The 15,941-nt window shown below is 38.6% G+C and overlaps 1 protein-coding gene across 2 annotated transcripts in view; it reads left to right on the forward strand.

The window, feature by feature from the left end:
• Nucleotides 1-13,778, forward strand: part of LOC142838406 (uncharacterized) — a 37,004-nt gene extending 23,226 nt beyond the window's left edge. Inside the window, exons 2-6 of one of the 2 annotated variants that reach the window (XM_075953825.1) lie at nt 10,289-10,415; nt 10,608-10,668; nt 11,841-12,757; nt 13,373-13,583; nt 13,751-13,778. In XM_075953825.1, the coding sequence (XP_075809940.1) occupies nt 10,289-10,415; nt 10,608-10,668; nt 11,841-12,757; nt 13,373-13,583; nt 13,751-13,778 (1,344 nt within the window). Of the gene's footprint in view, nt 1-9,358; nt 9,423-9,847; nt 9,921-10,288; nt 10,416-10,607; nt 10,669-11,840; nt 12,758-13,372; nt 13,584-13,750 lie in introns of those variants that run through there. The other variant, XR_012908555.1, reaches the window with a different exon arrangement.
• Nucleotides 13,779-15,941: the final 2,163 nt, after the last annotated feature.

Consider the following 15,941-nt stretch of genomic DNA (forward strand, 5'->3'; position numbering starts at 1 on the left):
ACCAGCCCAGTATCATAGCTTCACAGAATTATACACATGCAACATAAAAGAATGCAACACATATTTGTATCATTGAAACAATTGTTTCACAACATAAACAAATATAACACATCTTAACATAATATTCCACAACAGCCAGGGTTGTATTTTGATACAGCCTAGGTTGCATTTTAATACCACAAGATATTGAGATGCCTAAACTATAAAACATCTTCTGTGAAGAACTAGCTGAATATAGGGAGTGAAATTAATCACAGAGATATATGAAAAGATGCAGGACTGGGTGGTAGTGTTGCATGCCTTTAATCCCAGCACTCGGTAGGCAGAGCAGGTAGATGTCTATGAGTTCGAGGCCAGCTGGTCTACAAGAGCTAGTTCCAGGACAGGCTCTAAAGCTACAGGAAAACCCTGTCTCAAAAAAAAAACAACAACAAAACAAAAACAAAAACTAGATGCAGGGATAGGGCCACCTAAGCCCTTTGAAACTGAAGCCTTGTGTATCTGAGACAGAGTTACAGGATTTGATATTTGTCCTGCTATGCTTCAGTCTTGCCTTGGTTCAATCTTCTCTCACTATGTCTCCATTTCTCTATTTTGGAGTGTAAATGGTATTCTATATTCTATACCATTGTATGTTGGAAAGATGTAACTTGTTTTCTGATTTTTACAAGATGTTATTTGCTGTGGGACACTGGTCTTGTACCTTGCAAAGATTTGTCACTTGTATTAGTTTAATAAAATGCAGATTACCAGTAACCAGGCAGGAAGGATATGTGGGGTGACCAGAACAGGAGAATTCTGGGAAGAGGAAAGGCTAAGTCTGCAGTCATCACCCAGACATAGAGGAAACAAGATGAGAATGCCTCACTGATAAAAGGTACCAAACCCTGTGGCTAACACAGACAAAAATTATGTACTAATGTGAGATGTGAGAATTAGTTAATAAAAAGCCTGAGCTAATAGGCCAACCAGTTTATAATTAATGTAGACCTCTGTGTGTTTCTTTGGGATTGAATGACTGAGACCAGGTAGGACAGAAACCTCTGTCCACAAATCACTGTCAAGTGATTGTTTTGAGCATCAGAAGAGACTTTTAACATTTGAAAAGTGTAGGGGATATTGCAGACTATGAGTATCATTGAAATGACTAAATTTTCTTCTTAGATGACCATAAGCCTCTAGTGACCCAGGTTAGAATTTAATTGATTGAATGAAAACCTCCCAGATAAGAAGATGTATTTTAACATGTGCCTCCTCTTGGTAACTTTCATTTGATTGCTTGTGAAATCATTAGTAGGAGGAGCCTCTCTGGATGAAATCTCTCATTGGGGCTGTGATATGATATAGTAAAGAGGGCTACTTGTTTGTTCCCAGCTGCTCAGCCCTGAAATAATCACACAGAAACTGTATTAATTAAATCACTGCCTGGCCTTTTAGCTTCAGCTTCTTATTTAAGGCTAACTCTTACATTTTAATTTAACCCATTTCTATTAATCTGTATAACACTATGTGGCTGTGGCTTACCAGCTAAAGTTCCCAGAATCTGTCTCTGGCAAGGCTACATAACTTCTTTCTGACTCCGCATTCTTCCCCCCAGCATTCAGTTTAGTTACCCCCGCCCCACCTAAGTTCTGTCCTATAGCTCTGCTATAGGTCCAAAACAGTTCCCTTATTAAACAATGATAATCACAGCATAGAGAGAGGAATTCCATATCACCTCCCAATTCTTCAACTCCAACAGAGACTCCAGAAGGATATAATATTACCTAGGTAAACAGGAAGTATATTGTAAGCAACTTCCAAAACTCTAGAAATGACAAAGACATCTTGTTACCTGGACAGTCACCCAAAGTTCTTTTGTGTTGTTATGGGCATCCAATCTTAAGCTCACAGGTCTATTCTATCAAGCAGATTTTTCCATAAAGTAGGAAATTTGAAGACCTGTTCTGCCTTGCAATAGAAGAGTACATCAGTTGCCTTCTTCTGTGTCCTACAGAATGTCTGGCAGACACTTTCATGAATCAGGAACCCTGTGAGTCCTGCATGTCTAGTTCATCAAGCAGTCCAGCCTAGAGCAGTTTCTTGCCCAAATGGCTAACCAACTCCATAAGGAGCCTCTTCGATGCTGATTATCCTCTTGAAGTAGATTGCTGCTGCCAGGAGCAGATGTGTCTCATTGTCATGAAAAGTCTTAAGCTCTTAAAACATTTTAAAGGTAATATTGTGAAAGTCTCTGAAAGATTTGAATAATCCCTATCTATCTGAAATACATTTCTATACATCAAGAAAATCTAACTAACATGCTACTATTACTATTATAGATGACTCTCTATTTACCTATATTTTAATTATACATTACATTTTTAAATGAGCTAGACAAATACAATGCCTTAATCAAGAGCAGAAATGCATATAATAAAATTGACCTTAAATTAGTATCAATAAACTAAGATCCATACCAATGCAAATCCCTATAGCATATTCCCTTTTAAATGCAAACAAACATTTATGAACAGTATTTGGGAATATGGGCATAGTTCTCTTCAAACTGCTTCCTGCTCTTTATTTGGTGAAGTAATTTTTTGGGTGTGTTCATAGTGACCTTTTAGGCGGTCTTGTTTCATCAAACCACATTAGTCTAGAGGGATTCCACAGGTTCTCATCCTCTGTGGAAAAAAAAGGAGAACCTCTTTTGCAAAGCAACAAATCCTTAGACCCAAATCCTGAAGACATGATACCTTTAAAATATATATGTTGGTTACTTAGCTCCTTTATAGCCAAAATAATTATAGAAAACACAATAATATAAATAATCCAGAGACTCTGTATATAGTCCATGTTTATGTGGCTTATTTTTTTATTCTATTACGTTTTAATATTTATTTTATTATCTTTACTCCTTTAATTTATGATTGTCTATACTCTGTCTCTTTAAAGACTTTGTTTCATTTTTATAAACCATTTACTTTTTTTTTAACTTTCTATGTTTTTCTTCTCTCTCCCAAGCCTATGTACATTTTTTAAACACAACATGTCTCATTTAGAGGTCTTTTATGTATGAATCTGTCCTATTGTGTGTCTGTAATTCTTTACTGTTTTTGAGCACTTCTTAAAATGCTAAGCACTTTGGAACTTAAGCTGTGCCATTGGTAGAGCAAATACGGCCTGCCTGCTTGCTCCATCCAGTCATCATGGCAGAGGCATGATTGCTGCCTCTGAGAGCCATGTACATTGCCCCATTTTCAGGCATATAGGGGATCTAAGTTGCCAGTAGCAATCTGCTCACAGAGCCCATAGCTGGTCCTCCAGAAAGTCAAGAGTTCACGGTGGCAGCACAGTCCAGAAAGCCGGCATTTCAAAATGGTGCAGGTTTTTTCCTGTTATCTCTAAATCAGAAAAACTCTCTTAAAGGAACCGCAGCATGTCACCAGTAAGCAAACCCCATTTGGGGAAATAAATGTGGCTAAACTTTATTTTTTTAGTGTCTAGAATTCTTTTCCAAGCTCTCTAAGATTTTAAGTGGATTTTAGTTGGCCACACAAGCACCAGTTTGTTGTGGGAAGCCACTTGTTAGTTCCCAGCTGCTCAGCCCTGAAATAATCACACAGAAACTGTATTAATAAATCACTGCTTTGCCCATTAGCTCTAGTTTCTTACTGGCTAACAGTTACATATTAATTTAACCAATTTCTATTAATCTGTTTATTGCTATGTGACTGTGGCTTACGTAAAGATCTCAGCATCTGTCTCTGGAGGGGCTCCATGACTTCTCTCTGACTCCACCTTCTTTCTCCTAGCATTCAGTTTAGTTTTCCCCACCTAGCTAAGTTCTTTCCCATAGCTCTGCTTAAGCCCAAAGCAGTTCCTGTATTAACTAATGATAATCACAGCATACAGAAGGGAATCCCACAATATGAGTTTCTGTAGCCTCAACCCATTTCCTGTTTTTTGTGCCTACCATGTTGTGGTTGAAACTAATCAGTCAGCTTTCTTCTTTTGCTGTCATAACTTCCCCACCATCATAAATTCTAACACTAAATCACACAAGATTCAGTAGAATTATCTGCTATTTGGTGCCTAGGTAGTTTAATAGCCCACTGTTTTCATTTTTGTTTGTTTGTTTTTAGAGACAAGGTTTGTCTTTGTAGCACTAGCTGTCCTGAAACTAGCTCTATATACCAGGCTGGCTTCAAACTCAGAGATCTTTTGACTCTGACTCCCAAGTGCTGGGATTAAAAGTGGGCCAGCATTCCTGGCTTTTGTTTTAATATTGTTGTATGATGGTTCCTATCAAGCATATGCTATTGTACTGAGCTTCGCCCATATCTTGAATTTTAAAATTTGTCAGAAAGTTTCATTATGTTTCCCAGAATGGCATGTATTCATGACATTAATACTGCCTGTGCCTTCTGAGTCATTGGATTGCAGGTGCATAAACTTCTTCCTGCCTGTTTTGTTTGTTTTGAATTTTTATTTTAAAATGAATATTTTTTTCTTTTTTTTATTGATAAAAGAAGAATAAAGAAAAAAAACAAATTTCCACCTCCTCCCAGCCTCCCCTTTCCCTCCCCCTCCTCCCACTCTTCTCCCCCTCCTCCCACCCCTCTCCCCTTCCCCCCACTCTTCTCCCCCTCCCTCTCCAGTCCAAAGAGCAGTGAGGGTTCCCTGCCCTGTGGTAAGTCCTAGGTCCTCCCCCCTCCGTCCATATCTAGGAAGATGAACATCCAAACTGGCTAGGCTCCCACCAAGCCAGCAGATTGCGTAGGATCAAAACTGCATGCCATTGTCCTTGGCGTCTCATCAGTCCTCATTGTTCGTCATGATCAGAGAGTTCAGTTTTATCCCATGCTTTTTTTGGTAATAGTCCAGCTGGCCTTGGTGAGCTCCCAGTAGATCAGCTCCACTGTCTCAGTGGGTGGGTGCACCCCTCGTGGTCCCGACTTCTTTGCTCATGTTCTCCCTCCTTCTGCTCCTCATTGGGACCTTGGGAGCTCAGTCCATTGCTCCAGTGTGGGTCTCTGTCTCTATCTCCATCCATCGCCAGATGAAAGTTCTAGGATGATATGCAAGATGTTCGTCAGTATTGCGCTAGGATGGGGTCATTTCAGGTTCCCTATCCTCAGCTGCCCAAGGAACTAACTGGGGACCTCAGCTTGGGCACCTGGGATCCCCTCTAGGGTCAATTCTCCTGCCCACCCTAAAGTGGGACCCTTAACTAAGAATTGTGGGTCCGTGCTCCCCTATCCAACCTTCCTTTATCCCGATCCTCCTGTTTCCCCAAGTCCCCCCTCCTTCCCTTCTACCTTTTCTCTCCCCATCTCCCCTTACCCCCTCTCCACCACACCCCCAAGATCCCACTTTTCTCCCCGGCAATTTTGTCTACTTCCCTTATCCAAGAGGATAACGATATGTTTTTCCTTGTGTTCAGCTTCTTACTTAGCTTCTTTAGGTTCGCCAATTGTAGACTCCGTGACCCGTATTTATGGCTAGAAACCAATTATGAATGAGTACACCCCATGTTCTTCTTTTTGGGTCTGGGATACCTCACTCAGGATAGTGTTTTCTATTTCCATCCATTTGCATGCAAAATTCGAGAAGTCATTGTTGTTTACCGCAGCGTAGTACTCTAGTGTGTATATATTCCATACTTTCTTCATCCATTCTTCCATTGAAGGGCATCTAGGTTGTTTCCAGGTTCTGGCTATTACAAATAATACTGCTATGAACATAGTTGAACAAATGCTTTTGACATGTGATAGAGCATCTCTTGGGTAAATTCCCAAGAGTGGTATTGCTGGGTCCAGGGGTAGGTTGATCCCGAATTTCCTGAGAAACCGAAACACTGCTTTCCAGAGTGGTTGCACAAGTTTGCATTCCCACTAGCAATGGATAAGGGTACCCCTTCCTCCACAGCCTCTCCAGCAAAGGCTATCCTTGGTGTTTTTGACTTTAGCCATTCTGACAGGTGTAAGATGATATCTCAAAGTTGTTTTGATTTGCATTTCCCTGATTGCTAAGGAAATTGAGCACGACCTTAAGTATCTTTTGGCCATTTGAACTTCTTCTGTTGAGAATTCTCTGTTCAGTTCAGTGCCCCATTTCTTAATTGGGTTAATTAGCATTTTAAAGTCTAGTTTCTTGAGTTCTCTATATATTTTGGAGGTCAGACCTTTGTCTGTTGCGGGGTTGGTGAAGATCTTCTCCCAGTCAGTAGGTTGCCTTTGTGTCTTAGTGACAGTGTCCTTTCCTTTACAGAAGCTTCTCAGTTTTAGTAGGTACCATTTATTCAATGTTGCCCTTAATGCCTGTGCTTCTGGGGTTATACCTAAGAAGCGATCACCTGTGCCCATCTGTTGTAGGGTATTTCCCACTTTCTCTTCTATCAGGTTCAGTGTTTTCGGGCTGATAATGAGGTCTTTAATCCATTTGGACTTGAGTTTTGTGCACGGTGATAGATATGGGTCTATTTTCATTCTTCTACAGGTTGACATCCAGTTGTGCCAGCACCATTTGTTGAAGATGCTTTCTTTCTTCCATTGTATACTTTTAGCTCCTTTATCGAAAATGAGTTGTTCATAGGTTTGTGGGATAAAATCCGGGTCTTCTAAACGATTCCATTGGTCGACTTCTCTGTTTTTATGCCAGTACCACGCTGTTTTCATTACTGTAGCTCTGTAATAGAGTTTGAAGTCAGGGATGGTAATGCCTCCAGAAGATCCTTTATTGTATAGGATTGTTTTGGCTATCTTGGGTTTTTTGTTTTTCCATATAAAGTTGATTATTGTCCTCTCCAGATCTGTGAAGAATTTTGATTGGATCTTGATGGGGATTGCATTGAATCTATAAATTGCCTTTGGTAGAATTGCCATTTTTACTATGTTGATCCTCCCAATCCAAGAGCAAGGGATGTCCATCCATTTTTTGGTATCCTCATCAATTTCTTTCTTCAATGCCTTAAAGTTCTTGTCAAATAGATCTTTCACTTCCTTGGTTAGATTTACCCCAAGATATTTTATGCTGTTTGTGGCTATCGTGAATGGAGAAGCTTCTCTGATTTCCCTCTCTGCTTCCATATCCTTTGTGTATAAGAGGGCGACTGATTATTTGGAGTTGATCTTGTATCCTGCCACATTACTAAAGCTGTTTATCAGCTGTAAAAGTTCTTTGGTGGAGTTTTGGGGGTCGCTTATGTACACTATCATATCATCTGCAAATAACGAAAGTTTAACTTCTTCCTTTCCAATTCGAATCCCCTTGATCCCATTATGTTGTCTTATTGCTATTGCTAGAACTTCCAGCACTATATTGAAGAGGTATGGCGAAAGTGGACAGCCTTGTCGTGGTCCTGAGTTAAGCGGGATGGCTTTGAGTTTCTCTCCATTTAATTTGATGTTAGCTGTCGGCTTGCTATATATAGCTTTTATTATATTTAGGTATGACCCTTGTATCCCTAATCTCTCCAAGACTTTTAACATAAATGGATGTTGAATTTTGTCGAATGCTTTTTCAGCATCTAATGAAATGATCATATGGTTTTTTTCGTTCAGTTTATTTATATGCTGGATTACATTGATAGATTTTCGTATGTTGAACCAGCCCTGCATCTCAGGAATGAAGCCTACTTGATCATAATGGATAATTTTTTTAATGTGTTCTTGGATTCGGTTTGCCAGTATTTTGTTGAGGATTTTTGCATCGATATTCATGAGTGAGATCGGCCTGTAATTCTCTTTCCTGGTTGAGTCTTTGTGTGGTTTTGGTATCAGAGTAACTGTAGCTTCATAAAAGGAATTTGGTAATGACCCTTCTGTTTCTATATTGTGAAATACATTAAGAAGTATAGGTATTAGGTCTTCTTGGAAGTTCTGGTAGAATTCCGCATTGAAACCATCTGGTCCTGGGCTTTTTTTGGTAGGGAGGTTTTTGATAACCTCTTCTAATTCTTCGCGACTAACAGGTCTATTTAGATTGTTCACCTGGTCCTGATTTAACTTTGGTAAATGATATTTATCTAGGAAAGTATCCATTTCCTTTACATTTTCCAGTTTTGTGGCATATAGGCTTTTGTAGTAAGATCTAATGATTCTCTGAATTTCCTCTGTGTCTGTGGTTATGTCCCCCTTTTCATTTCTGATCTTATTAATTTGCAAATTCTCTCTCTGCCGTTTGATTAGTTTGGATAGGGGTTTGTCAATCTTGTTGATTTTCTCCAGGAACCAGCTTTTTGTTTCATTGATTCTTTGGATTGTTCTCTGTGTTTTTATTTTATTGATTTCAGCCCTCAGTTTGATTATTTCCAGTCTCCTACTCCTCCTAGGTGAGTCTGCTTCTTTTTTTTCTAGAGCTTTCAGGTGTGTTGTTAAGTCCCCAATGTATGCATTTTCCGTTTTCTTTAAGTGGGCACTTAGTGCTATGAACTTTCCTCTTAGGACTGCTTTCATAGTGTCCCATAAGTTTGAGTATGTTGTTTCTTTATTTTCATTGAATTCCAGGAAGAATTTAATTTCTTTCTTTATTTCTTCCTTAATCCAGGTATGGTTCAGTAGTTGGCTGTTCAGTTTCCATGACTTTGTAGGCTTTCCGGGATAGCCTTGTTGTTGAATTCTAACTTTAATCCATGGTGATCTGATAAGACACAGGTGGTTAGTAATACTTTTTTGTAACTGTGGATGTTTGCTTTGTTACCGACTATGTGGTCGATTTTCGAGAAGGTTCCATGAGCTGCAGAGAAGAAGGTGTATTCTTTCCTATTTGGGTGGAATGTTCTATAGATGTCTGTTAAGTCCATTTGTTTCATTACCTCCATTAATTGTCTTATTTCTCTGTTAGGTTTCTGTCTGATTGACCTGTCCATTGGTGAGAGAGGAGTGTTGAAGTCTCCTACTATTAGTGTGTGCGGTTTGATGGCTGCCTTGAATTTTAGCAATGTTTCTTTTATGTACGTGGGTGCTTTTATATTAGGGGCATAGATGTTCAGGATTGAGACTTCATCCTGATGAACTGTTCCTGTTATGAATATAAAATGCCCCTCTCCATCTCTTCTGATTGATTTACTAAAATGAATATTTTTGTAGTAGGAGGAAGGTGGTCCTTTGTTCCCTTCTTGGTGACGAAGATGGGATTGCTTGTCATCCTGGCTAGCTTACACCCAAAATAATCACACAGAAGCTGTATTAATTTAAACACTACCTGGTTCATTATCTATAGCCTCTTATCGGCTAACTCTCATATATTGATTTAACCCATTTCTAGTAATCTGGATATCACCACAAGGTTGTGGCTTACCGGGAAAGATGCAGCATGTCTGATATTGGCACCTCCATGGTGGTTCTCAATGACTCTGCCTTCTTCCTTCCAGAATTCAATCCTGTCTACTCTGCCTACCTCTACATATTTTACCGGTATGCATGGATATGCACCATGTGAGTACCTGGTCTTTACATTGATCAAAAGATGGTGTTAGAAACCTTAAGCTGGGAACAATGGATAGTTATGATCCCCCATGTAAGTCCTTGAGCCCACCTGTATGCAAGACCAGGAGGACTATTTACTGTTGATCTATCTTTCCTGCTCTGTGTTGATTATTTATAATCAGCATATTCATTGCTATTGTTTTCATTTGTCAATTTGTAACTTTAAACACACAGTGCTTTTAATAATATCTTATTTACATTGCAGTTAAAATTGGGACACTTCAGGTTTCTGGGTAAATGAATAAAGAGTTCAAGTGAATGCATAACTCTTTGTAGAAACTTCAGCAAAAACCTATGAGTTATTTCTTTTATATTTGTTTGATATTTTTCATGTGAAACAGATATTTAATATGTATTTCTTGCTGTCCTAGAAGTGATTGCATAGACTAGGCTGGTATTCAACTCAGAGGAAGATAGATATACATGCCTCTGCCTTCTGAGTACAAGGATTAGAGGTATGATTCAATACATCTGGCTTTTTCATCTTATTTTTCTTTTTGTAGGTAGGAATTAATCTTTCATACAGTTTCTCTTATCTGTACTCTGTACTCTTGATCTGTTTACATATCTTTCATTGTTTTTTAGTAGGCATTTCTCTTGTAAGGTGATATCTCATTCAAAGGGTCAGAAATGACAGAGGTGAGCCTCCTATTCATTTTGCTTCTAAAGTGACTTAGTGATTAAATTATGATGTCTGTTTCATGGAATAAGTATGGGGAGCACCATAATTATATAACTATACTGTTAAAGAAGTATACCTTTACAGTGTTGTCAGAATCATGCTTTTGGTTGTACACATGTATGGCATATTTTAGAATGCAGTGACCTATGATGATGTGCATGTCGACTTCAATTGGGAAGAATGGACTTTGCTGGATCCTTCACAGAAGAATCTCTACAAAGATGTGATGGTGGAGACCTACAGAAACCTCACTACTATAGGTAGGGCTGAATTGTCTTTCATGTTTCAAATAAGGGGGCAACTGTTCATTGGTTAATGGATGCTCTTTTGTAATATGATTGAGAAAGAAGAATGAGGTAAATAAATCAGGCATGGTTGTAAGGTTTGCTACAAATGGTAGCTAAATTTTTTTTTACAATTTTTAATATATAATGTCTGGCACTATATTTTAGGATACAGTTGGGAAGACCATAATGTTGAAGAACATTGTCAAAGTTCTAGAAGACATGAAAGGTAATTTTCATTTATAAATATACAAATATATCTCTGAAGAATTGTAATACATCCTATATGTTTTAAACAAAAGCAGCAGTGTATATAATAACATGCATTGATAATTATTAAATTCTCACAAAATCATATACCTTAATTTCAGATAGGTGAACTGCATTTATAAGTCATTCTTTTAAGAAAGAAGTCAAGGAAACAATGTCTTAACTTATATTACCATTTGAATCATAATACAATGAGAACTACACTGTAAAATCGTCTGTTTATTTCATATTATTCATATTATAAAAGATATATATGTTGAAAAGTTGATAAGTATATCTCTAAAACTCTGTATTACACTAATAGTCCATAGAAAAGGTAATTTAACCCATATACTTGTGACTGTGTTAAGTTTAGTGAGGGGGCAGTTAGAGTCATGAATCAAGGGGCAGCTGTTGTGGAGAGGCCTTAATCCAGATGCCACAAGTCTCTGAGGACATAAAGTGTGAACTCAATGTGGAAATCTTGTATTTGTTATTCTTCCTTTACTAGGTATATCATATGTTACTCTGGATACAAGCCACATGAGCATAGGGATGTGAAAAGATATAGCATACCTCTCTCTCAGAACAAACAGAAGATGTGTAGCAGTCTCCATGTTGAGTATACATGTTGAATTTGATGTAAAAGTATACAAGTAACTAGTTTTATAGCCTCATTGTTAATATATCAACCATCTCACATTTCAGAAAAGCACCATGAGTACTAGGACTGTATAAATATTTCTGTTTGTCCTAGCTCACTTAGCAAATGTAGTATCACTCACAGTAGAGGACACATGAATGCAATAAGGGTGGTAAAGCTCTGAGTTTTTTCAGTTCTCTTCAAATACACGAAAATTCTCATGTAGAAAAAAGATTCTGTAAATGTGAATCATGTATCTTCAAAGATGAAAAGCAAGCCTTAATGGGGAAAAACAAAATTGTAAACATGGTAATAAAATGTTAACATATAATTCCTCTTTAAAATAGGACTAAATTGTAAAATTAATTCATACAGATAAAAAAATCAACAATGTATTAAATGTAGTAATGCTTTTACATGTACCATTATCATTTTAGGCATGAAAAAAGTCAAACTAGAGAGAAAACTTCTGCATATACTCAATGTATTAAAGCCATTACATGTGACAGTCATCTTCACATGCCTGAAAAAACACATACTAGATTAAAACCCTATGAAGGAAATGAGTGTGGTCAAGCCTTTTCACATCACAGTCATCTTCAAATGCATAAAAAGACATACACTGGAAAGAAACCCTATGAATTTAATCAGTGTGGTAAAGCCTTTGCATTTCACAGTGATCTTCAAAGGCATCAAAGAACCCATACTGGAGAGAAACCCTATGAATGTAATCAGTGTGGTAAAGCCTTCGCACGTCACAGTGATCTTCAAAGGCATGAAAGAACCCATACTGGAGAGAAACCCTATGAATGTAACCAGTGTGGTAAAGCCTTTGCATGTCACAGTTACCTCCGAAAGCATAAAAGAACTCATACTGGAGAAAAACCCTATGAATGTAATCAATGTTTTAAAACCTTTGCACATAACAGTACTCTTCAAACACATGAAAGAAGCCATACTAGAGAGAAACCCTATGAATGTAACCAGTGTGGTAAAGCCTTTGCATATCACAGTCATCTACAAAGGCATGAAAGAAGCCATACTGGAGAGAGGCCCTATGAATGTAATCAGTGTGGTAAAGCCTTCACACGTCACAGTGATCTTCAAAGGCATCAAAGAACCCATACTGGAGAAAAACCCTATGAATGTAATCAGTGTGGTAAAGCCTTTGCATGTCACAGTTACCTCAGAAAGCATAAAAGAACTCATACTGGAGGGAAACCCTATGAATGTAACCAGTGTGGTCAAGCTTTTGCACGTCACAGTAATCTACAAAATCATGAAAGAAGCCATACTGGAGAGAGGCCCTATGAATGTAATCAGTGTGGTAATGCCTTCGCACATCACAGTGATCTTCAAAGCCATGAAAGAACTCATACTGGAGAAAAACCCTATGATTGTAATCAGTGTGGTAAAGCTTTTACATGTCACAGTCATCTTCAAAGGCATCAAAGAAGCTATACTGGAGAGAAACCCTATAAATATAACCAGTGTGGTAAAGCCTTTGCATGTTACAGTGATCTTCAAAGGCATGAAAGAACCCATACTGGAGAGAAACACTGTGAATGTAACCAGTGTGGTAAAGCTTTTGCACGTCACAGTAATCTACAAAATCATGAAAGAAGCCATACTGGAGAGAGGCCCTATGAATGTAATCAGTGTCGTAAGGCCTTTGCACGTCACAGTGATCTTCAAAGGCATCAAAGAACCCATACTGGAGAAAAACCCTATGAATGTAATCAGTGTGGTAAAGCCTTTGCATGTCACAGTTACCTCAGAAAGCAGGACCTAGGACTTACCACAGGGCAGGGAACCCTGACTGCTCTTTGGACTGGAGAGTGAGGGGGAGAGGAGTGGGGAGAAGGGGAGAGGGGTGGGAGGAGGGGGAGAAGAGTGGGAGGAGGGGGAGGGAAAGGGGAGGCTGGGAGGAGGTGGAAATTTGTTTTTTATTCCTTTATTCTTTTATCAATAAAAAAAATAATCAAAAAAAAAAGAACTCATACTGGAGGGAATCCCTATGAATGTAACCAGTGTGGTCAAGCTTTTGCATGTCACAGTAATCTACAAAATCATGAAAGAAGCCATACTGGAGAGAGGCCCTATGAATGTAATCAGTGTGGTAAAGCCTTCGCACATCACAGTGATCTTCAAAGCCATGAAAGGACCCATACTGGAGAAAAACCCTATGATTGTAATCAGTGTGGTAAAGCTTTTACATGTCACAGTTACCTCCGAAAGCATAAAAGAACTCATACTGGAGAAAAACCCTATGAATGTAATCAATGTTTTAAAATCTTTGCACATCACAGTACTCTTCAAACACATGAAAGAAGCCATATTGGAGAGAAACCCTGTGAATGTAACCAGTGTGGTAAAGCCTTTGCATGTCACAGTAATCTACAAAGGTATGAAAGAACCCATATTGGAGAGAAACATTGTGTATGTAATTAGTGTGGTAAAGGCTTTGTTTATCATAGTCATCTTCAACGACATGAACTAACACATACTGGAGATAAACCCTATGAATGTAATGAGTGTGGTAAAGCCTTTGTACATCACAGTCCTCTTCAAATGCATAAAAGATCACACACTGGGGATAAACTCTATGAATGTAATCAGTGTGATAAAGCATTTGCATGTATGAATAATCTAAATCATGAGAAAAAAATCATACTGCAGAGAAACCCTATAAATGTATTCAGTGAGGTAAAATTTGTGCTTTATATAGGAGTAAAATTTTTGTTTGCAGCAATCTTTTAAAATCTTTGCATATTACACTAGACATTGACTACCTGAAATAAAAAAGAGGGCTTCTTATTATACACTATTTGGTCAGATCTCTAGCTAAAACATTTATAATCAGCTAAAAAGTGATTTGGTATTCCCCTCTGTATGCTGTGAAAATATTTTCTTGCCTTTGTTTAATAAAAAAAAAGGCTGCTTTGGGTCTATGGCAGGGAAGAATAGAGCAAGGCAGGAATTCCAAGCAGAGATAGAGGAGAAAAGAAAGTGGAGTCAGATTCCATGTATCTGGAGTCTGGAAACAGATGCCCTGGAATCTTACTGGTAAATCACAAGTCTTGTGGTAAAATACAAAATAATAGGAATGGGTTAATTTAAGATGTCAGAGTTAGTTAATAAGAATTCTAAGCTAGCTGGGCGGTGGTGGTGCATGACTTTAATCCCAGCACTAGGGAGGCAGAGGCAGGCGGATCTCTGTGAGTTCGAGGTCAGCCTGGTCTACAAGAGCTAGTTCCAGGACAGGCTCCAAAGCCACAGAGAAACCCTGTCTCAAAAACCAAAAAAAAAAAAAAGAATTCTAAGCTAATAAGCCAAGCAGTGTTTAATTAATATAGTTTCTGTGTGATTATTTTGGGTCTAGGCAGCCAGGAATGAACAAGGATCTTCTGCCTACAACACAGTGCTATTTCTTCTGTAGAAATAAATTTGACAGTGTTAACAATCTTTTCAAGCATTATGATGTCATTTTTATACTGTTTGTACTTACAAACTCATGGTAAAATGAATTTACGAATTTATGAAGTCCTATGTGTAGGGTAAATGGTCCAGCGAAAAAAACATCCTGACTCTGAAATCAGAGCCAGTGAAATATATAATTTTGACTCTGAAATTGGAGACAAAGAAATACATCCTGACTCTAAAACCAAGACAAGGAAATACACTTTGTTTCTGAATCCAGAGCCAATGAAAGAAACACCTGACCCTGAAACCAGACTTAAAAGACTATAAAGGGCAAGTGACAGAACACACTTTGACCCTAAAACAAAAGCCAAAGAAACACACTCTACCCTTGACCAACTGAGCACAAAACGAGCTAATCCTTAAGCTCAAGATCTACCAACCTCTGAGCATGAAATCCAGCCAATCTCTGCATTGTTCAAGATCAGGGATTGACATCTAACCAATTCCCACCCCGAGAACCTTCTCCCTGGGAATACTCTGTGACTAAGAAGTCCTATATAAGTTTTGTACATATTCAGTTGGCTTCTGCCCTGGCAGAGACAGCCCCTCTCCTGGATTCTTCCCTTCCAAATAAATTTCTTGAATGAGTTTTGGGTGAAGACCTTCACCGTAGTGGTAAGAAACTTTGTAGTGGATTGGAACAGAGAAGCTTTGGTCACCTCTGCTGGCAAACTCCCTTAAACGAGCAGGGCAGAAGTAGCAACTCTTCACCAGCGACTTCAACATTTCTGAAAATTTCCCATTAACTCTAGTGAAGCAGAGAAGTAACAATTTGGGCTGAAGCTGAGAAAAAAATTGGCATCTCTGTTAGGAAACTCCCTAGTGTGGTGGAACAGAGAAGCATTGGGCACCTCTGCTGGGAAACTCCCTTAGGGAAGTGGAACAGAACAGCCATGGACATGTCTGCTTTGAAGCTCTCTTAGCAGAATGAAGCAGGGCCCAGCTGTGGTGGCTCTTTTGGAGAGGAGCAGTATTGCTACATCCTGCATGGAGAACATCTCCCACTGGAACACAGCCTCACATATAGCCGGACTTCCCAATAGCCAGTGTTTGTCAGGGACCATCTTTGACAAGTATACCAGTTACCAGGGGTAAGGGCATGGGGATTAGAAAAATAAGTAAAGAGA

Source organism: Microtus pennsylvanicus, chromosome 19 (genome assembly GCF_037038515.1).
Source record: "Microtus pennsylvanicus isolate mMicPen1 chromosome 19, mMicPen1.hap1, whole genome shotgun sequence".
NCBI classification, from domain to species: Eukaryota; Metazoa; Chordata; class Mammalia; order Rodentia; family Cricetidae; genus Microtus; species Microtus pennsylvanicus.